At 39.1% G+C, this 9444-nt stretch overlaps 2 protein-coding genes across 11 annotated transcripts in view; both read right to left on the bottom strand.

The window, feature by feature from the left end:
* The window catches only part of LOC102673714, a 17911-nt gene extending 13331 nt beyond the window's left edge, over positions 1 to 4580 (bottom strand). Inside the window, exons 1-4 of one of the 8 annotated variants that reach the window (XR_004149788.1) lie at positions 3400 to 4557; positions 3126 to 3321; positions 1065 to 2765; positions 296 to 974 (exon numbers count right to left, since the gene is read on the bottom strand). Coding sequence is in view for 1 of the 8 variants with exons in the window: in XM_031508560.1 (XP_031364420.1) it covers positions 1535 to 1683; positions 2088 to 2418 (480 nt within the window). In the remaining 7 variants the exon portion in view is untranslated. Of the gene's footprint in view, positions 1 to 295; positions 2882 to 3125; positions 3322 to 3399 lie in introns of those variants that run through there. The other 7 variants (XR_004149792.1, XR_004149790.1, XR_004149789.1 and 4 more) reach the window with 7 other exon arrangements.
* Positions 4581 to 6603: 2023 nt separating this feature from the next.
* The window catches only part of LOC102673846, a 52353-nt gene continuing 49512 nt past the window's right edge, over positions 6604 to 9444 (bottom strand). For 2 of the 3 annotated variants that reach the window (XM_031508558.1, XM_006611538.2), the window contains 7 exons: positions 9264 to 9380; positions 8977 to 9152; positions 8592 to 8880; positions 8445 to 8526; positions 8213 to 8357; positions 7947 to 8136; positions 6604 to 7866 (listed from right to left, as the gene is read on the bottom strand). In XM_031508558.1, the coding sequence (XP_031364418.1) occupies positions 7715 to 7866; positions 7947 to 8136; positions 8213 to 8357; positions 8445 to 8526; positions 8592 to 8880; positions 8977 to 9152; positions 9264 to 9380 (1151 nt within the window). In that variant the 3' untranslated portion in view covers positions 6604 to 7714. The remainder of the gene's footprint in view (positions 7867 to 7946; positions 8137 to 8212; positions 8358 to 8444; positions 8527 to 8591; positions 8881 to 8976; positions 9153 to 9263; positions 9381 to 9444) is intronic. The other variant, XM_031508559.1, reaches the window with a different exon arrangement.

The following is a 9444-nucleotide window of genomic DNA, read 5'->3' as shown; positions in this document are numbered from 1 at the left end:
CTCTCGCCTTTTATCCTCCCTTTCACACCTCAGCTCCGTAAAACTCCGCCATTTTGTGTGCTCACTTCCGTTAATGACGCGCGCGGGAAACGTCACGCCAGCGTGACGACGCTCTCGGCGCCATATTGTCTGCTGTGCTCGTCTGACTGCTTGCCTGCCCGTTCGCTCGCTCGCTGCTTACCAACTCTCGGTCCGCGCTAGCCAGCATGGAGCCGTGATTTTTGCTCGCCTTTCTCTTAGCGACTTGACCGTGCCTTTTCTCGGTATTACGATAGCATATGCTACGCTGAATTTCGTTCTGTTCATTGAATCGCAATCGAACCCATCGAAGGAGCGTTAAAAGAATAGCAAACACGACTCGAGTTACGATGTTTTCTCGTGTGGCTGAGATTAGGCGTGTTATCTAGGTTAAATCGTTGAAGACCTACGTCAGACTTCGCATACGGTACGATTCTTGAAAGTTTGCCGTAGACGAGCGCCAACTCGGCGACCGTCGTCTAGGAAGTTTTATTGGCATCGAATAAGGGGAAAGGCCGGTGAGGTAAGGGGATTTTGCCTTCCAGGAAAAATACTCGTGGCCGTGTCAACTTTGCTGGTATTGGTAATCTCCTAGGGTCGAGGAGCCGTTCCTATTATAGCCCCAGTGGGGTAATGCGATCTGTATTGTTCTTTGCTGGTTATTACCAGACCATTCTACCGACTTACCGTTACGAGTCACTGTTGGATAGTTATTCATACTTTTCGTCCTGTTCTTATTTTTCATTTCTCGAATGCTCTTATCCACTTCTAGTTATCTCTGAATGAGATTTCGAAGCGTGCATGCGGATCACACGTTCCTTGCATATACATACGTAGTGGAATGAGATCATGTTGTTTTTGTGGCGTGAGCCGACAGTTAATATGTTTAGCTTTACGCGCGGTTGCCATATCGCTGAGCCGCACGTAGGCCGCAACGTATACGGACGTGGAGAGACCTGCGAGCAATGACGCAAGCCGCGTGTTAGTAACTATATACTTTGAAGAAATAAGAGCGAGCGAGACAATTCGCATAGAAAGAAACGAACCGAGGCCTCGTAAATTTCCACGATTCGCGCCACCAGCAGAAACTGAGACCCGTCCGATCCTTCTGTCGTTCCACGAAGGAGCACCCTATTGCATTTCTAAGAATCTTGCTGGTTATTCTCGCTCCGTCGATTATACCGATTCCAAACTTTCCTAAATAACATCTGACAACTACAAACGTTGTGCCGAGTGGATACCTGACTGAATATAATTTGACCTTCGCATAGTTTTATAAGTATATATCATCGTATATATCATTTTGTATTTTATGCTCGTTATAAAAAGAATGAGGTTTCATTTCCTTTCGTTTTATGAAATGTCAATCATCAAACTTTTTGCAATCAAATTCTTTATTTAATCGTAATCAAACTCTGTCCGTTCATTAAAAAGAACGAGCGATCATGAATATCGGTAACAGGCATAGCAGTAGCAGACCGGCAGTCGCCTAAGTACGCCACGACGGCTGACACGTTCATCGGATTTGTCCTTGAGGCCGAAGGTAGGTGCAGCTCGAAGTCCGAGGACGTGGCAACGCAGCGGCCAGGCTCCCCCTCCTTTGTCCGTCGGCCGGTCTTGCCAGACAGGGTGTCGCCAGCTCGGTCGGACGGGCCGTCCGGATTGCTGTGAGGGGAGAGGGGAAACGAACAACCCGATGGTGCAAAGGGGCAAGGGGATTCTGTGGGTTAGTGTCAGTATAAGCGTGTGACGGAGCAGGCATTAGGGGAAGGAGCACGTTATGAGAGGGAATCGTTCCGAACAGATTATACATGCGAAACGAAGAGAAACAAGAATAAGAAAGAGAAAGAAAGAGGAGATCTTGTAGTTTGTAAGGTCGAACATGTGTGCGTGTTATACGATCGGTCGTGGACCTACATTCACGTGGGTAGCCATGTTTGAAAACTCGCGTCCCGCTGGAATGTAGCCTGCTGGGGCCCCTTCGTTGATTTCCCCTCTTTCTCCTTCCACAATGCCGCCCTATACGTTCTACAGTTCAAAGCTCGACACAACGATGCTCGAACGCCTACCTTCGTCTCTACTAGTCCCTCTGGAGTCCTCTTCTCTGTTCTTCTTTGCTCTCCTATGGTTTTCCCTTCTATCAGTCCTTCCTCCCGCTCCTTTCACCTCCTCGGCGCTCCATGCTTGGCGCCCCAAATGGTCGCGTAACCAGAGACGCGCCTCTGGCCTGGCCTGGCTTGGCCTGGTCGCGCCAGACTTCTCGGCGCCCAAATGATGTACGCCGACCATTCTCTTTCCCTCTTTCTCCTCCATGTTCGTTTGCTTGAGATCTGTAGCCTTCGCTTTCCTTGCTCTCTTTTCACGCACTTGTACTTGTTCTGTGTGTATGTGTATGTGCATACGACAAAGGATAGAATTAACGGATTGAGAGTAAGAGTGAGCGAGATAAGTGTGCTTCTATTTACCACTGCCTTGACTTGCGACACCTCACCTTTGAATTCTATGTACTGTACTACTCATATGGCCCTTACCTACCTTACTTATGCGGCAAAAGCCACGTGAGAATGCGAATGTGAAAGAAAAGGGTGTTACGATCATAATTCTTTGCAAAAAACGCATTAGACGGTTCTTTCCGCTATCCTTGTCTGTTACTTGAACATAGAGGTATCTTTCAAGGGTTCTTGGCGAGACAGGCTGTCGTCTATGATACTTATTTTGTTCAAACGATTGATTAAATCTTGTCTGAGCTGAAACTGTTCATGTTTTCATATAATTGGCTTCTGTTCAATGTATAATATTAGTTTGTTATGTATTTATTACAACACGTTTCAAGCGAATTTCTATTAAATTGTTTTATTATTCTATTCGATCAATTATATCTTCGTTTATCTTTAAATATCATACAATCATTTTATGTATATCATACAATCAAATTTAGAGGAAGAAATATTAAAATAATATACATTATAGTATAATATATATAATAATTAGTCATAAATGATACAAAAAAATAACAGTTAAATATGTACTTAAGCTCTTTTGTCCAGAATGAAGAGCACTTGCTAAAATTGCAGACCCGAGTTTATAACTGAAGTTTATTTACGTACATGCTAACTGGGAGAGCGCCACACGTGCATCAGTGCATATAGTTCCATTGCTGTGTATTAATGTTTGCATTGTATACGTTATCTTTTGTATATGTGAATGTATATGTGTTTGTACTTTAATCACATAGATATATTGTAATAGATTACATGCATATATGAATTCCGTCATTGTATTTTCAATATTAAATTTTATAATCTGAAAACTTTAAAAAATGAAATGCAATGTGAATTTGAAATATATCAATGATACAGCCTTGATTAACAATATATATACAAAAGTTAAGCGTCATAATCGCATCGTTTGCCCACGTACGGATGCAGAAATATACCTTCTCCGTGGGCGGTCACACGATGGCGCCTACTCGCGCATACCTGCGCATACCTGTAGACTAGGCTAACCTCGCAAAAAGAAACTCTCATTTCATCGAGATTATTCGATTCATTCGTTTGCACAATCCATTCGCTTTTTCACGATATTGTGAAGACAAAGAAGAAAAAAGACGAAAAAGAAAAGAGAAAAAGAAAAAAGAATGCATAGAAAGAAAAAGCATTATCAGAAACGAACGCAAGGATCGAAGTGCACACGAATAAAGCGAAATACAACAACGCCTACGTTTGCGATTTCACGAGAAACGTACACATGCTAACCTTTATCTTATCATTGGCGAAGGCGTATCGAGGTTGACGAGGTTGCCATACGTTTGCTTTTGGTACGACGATGAAAGACAACGACGACACGGATGATCACGATTCCAAACGATTACTAGCATCTTTCATACTTCGTTTCCGCGAAAACCTTGAATTCAAACACGGGATCGTTACGGGTGTAGTCTCGCTCTGACCTCGTTGTCCACTACGTCGCGATTTGCTTTATCGACCGAGTAGTAAAAAATTAAAGGCTTAAAAAGTTGCGCATTATCCGCTTTATCGACATTCAAACGTCGCTTTTAATCAGATTCTTTCATTGAATTTTTTTTTCTTTTCGTGATTTATTGAGATTATTTAATTATTTGTATTGTTATATTGGTGCATTTATATTATTTCTATTAAAATATACTTATTCTTCTATCAAATGAAACTTTTCAAATTGTTCAAATTATTTTAATATTCATAAATGTGTTTTTAGTTCTCAAATTGGATTAAAACCATAAAGTTTATTGTGGCCAATGATATTCATTGCTGTTCAAATGATTCAGTCGTTTCATTGGTATTGCAAAACCTCTTTTAACGAGCGACTGAAAATATTTATCATTTAGATAACCGCTGTCTTCGAGGGTCGAGAGCAGTTAAATTTGTTATCGATTAATGCTAGCCTTTGAAACCTCATTAAAACATGACTCGTCATCGATATATACTTCTGCAGAACATTTAGAATGCAACGTTAATTGCAATTTTTTTTCCAATTTTTTCCAATCATTGATAAATATGAATGTTTTTTTTTTTTGCTTAATTTACCTAATACTTATCTAATAAATTTGAAAAACTAACATTACTATACAACCATCTTCAAAATTTTTTTGATTAATGCAATTGCAATCTATTTTTAAACGAAAATGCCGCAATTATTTTTATCTAGAGTCAACTGACTATTCATCGACAGTAAACGTATCAAGTGATTCATATTATTACTTGTCACAATAATAAACGCATACACGTGCATCTTCAACACGCGCTCTTATACAGATTTGAGTTCGAATTGTTGGATGTCGACCAATTATTTCAATTTGTTTACGCGTCTGATTGTTCAGCTCATCGACGATTACTGATAACAATCTCGAGTTGCATTTTACCAGAATTTTATAAAATCGTATGATGAGAGTTTGCGCAATGGAAATACATTGATAATAATATCAATTATCAAATGGAAAGAAAAGGAAATAAGGTGTTTTCAAAAAATTGATCTTCGTTTAATTATTAAAACATTCACGTACATAAATAGAGTACAAGTGATATTGATGCGTGTATGTATATCTTCATTTCAATACTTATTACGATCCAATAATATATACATTTATTTTTTTTTTTCATTTTTATCTTTGAGAATTGATTTACAAAATTCATTTTAATCATTACTCCGATAAATGCAAGTAAACAGGAATAGTTGAAGATATCATAAAGAAAAACTTTATAAATAATTATTTGTATTTGTTCCAACTATTATTCCTTTTATATTCTTTTTTGATACTTATCATGTAAAGCAATATTTAAATGATATTTAATGCAATTTATACAAAAATATGATTACTGTCGCTATTATGTATTTTATGATTGTGTTTCTTGCTACTATTCTTCTTCTGCATTACGAGACGTTACAAGATTACGATCAATTATAAACATATGTTCCAATCAAATGTCACATGTCCTGTTCCAATTAGATAAGATGTGAATGATTGATATTATCATTTATTTTAACAATGATTTTTTAATTTACATTTATTTGTATCAATCATTTTTATGTGATGATATAAATCTAACGACTAATAAATATAAAAATTAAAATTTGATGAGACTTGGATATATAATTATTTTGATATAAAATTTCTTGAAATGTGTGAATCTAATAATTCCGGAAAAATTGTTTTTCTTACAATTCATATCAAACAATCAGCATTTTAATTCTTGTTAGATGATTTTATATATTAATCTTCCAATTGCAATATTAAATTTGCCATAGTTTTTTTCTCCTCGATAATGATTTTTCAATCAAATTCAATAAAAACATGAAAGATAGGATTTTGGAGCTATCAATAGAAACACCATTTTTCTTCACGTAGCTGAAGATCGAATCTATTAAATCGTGACGAAAAAAAAAATTCTCTCTTTCTCTCTCTCTCTCTTTCTCTCTTTCTCTCTCTCTCTCGTTCGTTCTTTCATTTCTTTTTTCTTCTTTCTACTTATGCTTACATGCTCCGTTTATTTTCTACCTTAAATGCTAGTTGTATCGTTAGAAACGTTAGTGAAGCGTGAACCTTTAAATATCGCTAGTCTTGATACGGGTTACAAGTCGATTTCCGCGGAGTAAAAAATGTGGCCAGGGCTGTGCCGGACGATAGTTGATCGAGGGGTCATTTATCTCGCCGGCAACGACCTGGAAAGTCATCCAGAGGTTAATATGCAAAGCGTATGAAGAGAAGGAGAGAGTAAGTTGCTCGTTCCACCTCGTTCTCCTTGCAACCCGATCAGAAATAGCCCTTAAGAGATAAGACAGTTAGCAGTGTCTAAAAATGTCCTTAAATAAAGTGTACTTATTACAACGTTTGTCGTCAGGGTGTCCCTGGTTGCTCTTAGAGAAAAGAACGTAGTTAATCGCGGATCGGGGAACAATTTTTTTTCCGTCCAATCGACGAAATGCCACGATCAGATTCATTTTCGTTTTTTTTTTTTTTTTTTTTTTTTTCTCGATACGAGGAAGGCGATGTCAAAAGAAAATATCCATTCCGATACACATAAAACTTTCGACAATTGCTCTCGAGAATATTTTTTTTCGTGGAGCAATACATTGAAACCTTCAATCTCTCGATATAATAAAAATTAGAATAAGTCTTGAGAGCAATTATCGAGAGTTTTACACCGAAACGTATTCGCATATTCTATTTATTTTACTTTACCACAGTTTCATCGTCCTCGAGAAAATCAATGTTCCGCGACTCGCTACGAAATATTGCACGCAAGATCCCTGCGATCTTCGACCCATGCGATCTAAAAGATCCGATATGTACGATAAATATTATGTATAAATGAATGGAATGTCAGATGTAAAATGTGTAAGTGTAGAGCTTAAGTCCCATAATATATTCTGAAACCAATGTTGTTTGCCTATATTTATCCTTGTCTACGAAATCGATCCTCAATATGTATGTAAAATTTAATCCCCCTTACGAAGCGTTGCACAAGTGGCAAATCTCGTGATCCTCGTCACTTGCTCACATCGTCGAAATTAAATTTAAAATTATATTTAAAGTGTTCTATAATGAGTATGCTTTTATCATAGTCAATCAGAAAGATTTTTTTCGGAGTGTTGCACAAGCGGCTTGTGACTTCCGCCATGTGCAAGATCCCGATATCTAAACGATACATCCTCCATATTTTTTTAGGGATACCCCCTATTTTCTCACTTTCAATTCAATTTTCCTTCGTTAAGATTACACTTGAGAGATTCTTCGAGGATAAGGGATATCTGTATTACGATTAATTCAATTGCTTGTTTTCTCGCCTAATGTGTAGTAAATAATAAGTCCCCGATGATAAGCATCGCGATAAATCCGAAACCGCAATATCTGAGAATATGTACGTACGATGTAGTCTGCGCGGAAAAATGGACGCTTATTGCACGGCTCGACTCCCCGCTTCCTGGAACCAGTGTTTCGCGCGAAACGTGAGTAATATCGAGAATGACGGTGCGAAGTCGTAATTTTTCCACGCGTCTACACGAACACGTGTCTCTCGGGTTCATCGCGTGCAAGTCTAGTAACACGTTAACGACGCGTTACGCGAGGTGAGTTTTGCACTTTATCCGTAATTTTTCTGGTCGCTACTCTTGTCACCAGCCGAGAGATTCTCGGTGAGCCTTGGGCCACGGCGGGAAATCTTCAGGGCATCATTTTGCGGGGTGACAACCATTTCTTCATGTAGTAACAAAAGATCGTGGAAATGTAGATGAGGACAAGCAGGGCACACGTCACGCCCAGAATTAATACCGAGGTCTTTGTTGGACAGGGCTCCACAATGGTCACCGTTTTGTCTGGGAAATAAGATTGAAATATTTTTTTTTTTTTTTTGTTGCTCGCGATATAACGAGTTCTGGGTAATTGAAGTAATTACCGGCTTCGTTGAAGTCTATGCTGGCGTCACTCTTCAAGAAGTCAGACTGTTTCTCGTCACCAAAATCGAGAACAAGGATTTCCTGAGACAACGTCATATCCTCTGCTTTTTCCTCCGTCGCGTTTGCGAGACTTCTTCGACGCCTCTTGCCCCATGACTCTACCGATTCTCGTCCCCATTCGCAGACAGCCTGTGATCAATCAACATTCTCATATTTTTCATCGACGAAATGATTATACAGATTAACCTGGAATTTGTTCAATTACCGGTTCGCACGGTCCTAGACAATACTTGACGTTACATTGGAAAATAACACCGTAAGACTCGGTGAATCTGAATGCTTCGTAGACAGATTGAAGCGCGTTTCCATCAGGCGTGAAGCTTGGGAAGATCGACGGATCCACTGGGCATCTGGAAGGTTCGAAAATTCATCCATTTAACCAATTATCGATTCGATAATTGTTAGAATAATATTTAAGAGATACACAAATTCCCAACCCTTCATCATCGATGATCTGGAAGGTACTCTTCGAGTCCTTTGCCATGGCGACGCAACTTCGAGCAAAGATTCCATAGGGAGCTATGAATTTGAAATGGTTAATATATTATGAAAATATTCATCTTGATATTAAATCTAACACTTACTGTCTTCCGGGATTTCGATTCTGAATGTCAGCTTGTCTCCGATACGGACAGTCTCAACTTCTCTGGATCTGCTGTCGAGGATGCGTATCCTTGGTGGAGGGGCTTCCGGCGCGCTGGTGATGCTGATCATTTCCGGGTCCCTGATAGGCATCATGCCAAAAGTGATGTTCTTCGAGGACATGTCGTACGTGCACTTCACCTTGTAAATTTTGTCGGCCTTGGTCATCACAACGGAATGATGCTGGAGGACGACCGTGTTCGAGTAGATACCAGTCTGAAAACCGTCACGCTGCCATAGTGAACAGAGAGTTTGAACAGGATTTAACAAGTCGAGCGGATAAATTTTGCCAGAGTGTCAACTCTGTATGATATTACAATCACTTACCACACTCTGAGTGTTACAATCCTGCCCGCTCATGGTCAAGTCGAGCCTGAAGAGATCGCTATTGATAACATCGATGTTGCAAGTTTCAGAGCGGCCAAGGGCGTAAATGCGACCGTTAAAAGGCTTATTCGTACGAACTTGAACGGCTATTCGGGTGTCTTTACAGTCAACCGATACTGCAATTATATTTTATTTCTTTATTGACAGGATTTCACTAATGAAAACGGTTTCTAAATTATTCGTTTATTGATCGGTTAATGGCGAAGTCTAATGATAAACATACGTACCGTCGTAGCAGGTACCAGTTTTATCGCAATTTATGTCGTTTCTCGTGAGATTATTTATGGTAGGGTCTTCCGTAGTTTCAAAGACAACTGGTGGATCCGCAACTGGGCCTGTACCTTCTGAAAATCCGATTCGACGTGTCAAATAGCATATACATGTACATAACATCTGTTTTATTTAAAT

This window comes from Apis dorsata, unplaced genomic scaffold (assembly GCF_000469605.1).
Source record: "Apis dorsata unplaced genomic scaffold, Apis dorsata 1.3 scaffold_89, whole genome shotgun sequence".
NCBI classification, from domain to species: Eukaryota; Metazoa; Arthropoda; class Insecta; order Hymenoptera; family Apidae; genus Apis; species Apis dorsata.
This window is presented reverse-complemented; position numbering and strand designations above follow the sequence as displayed.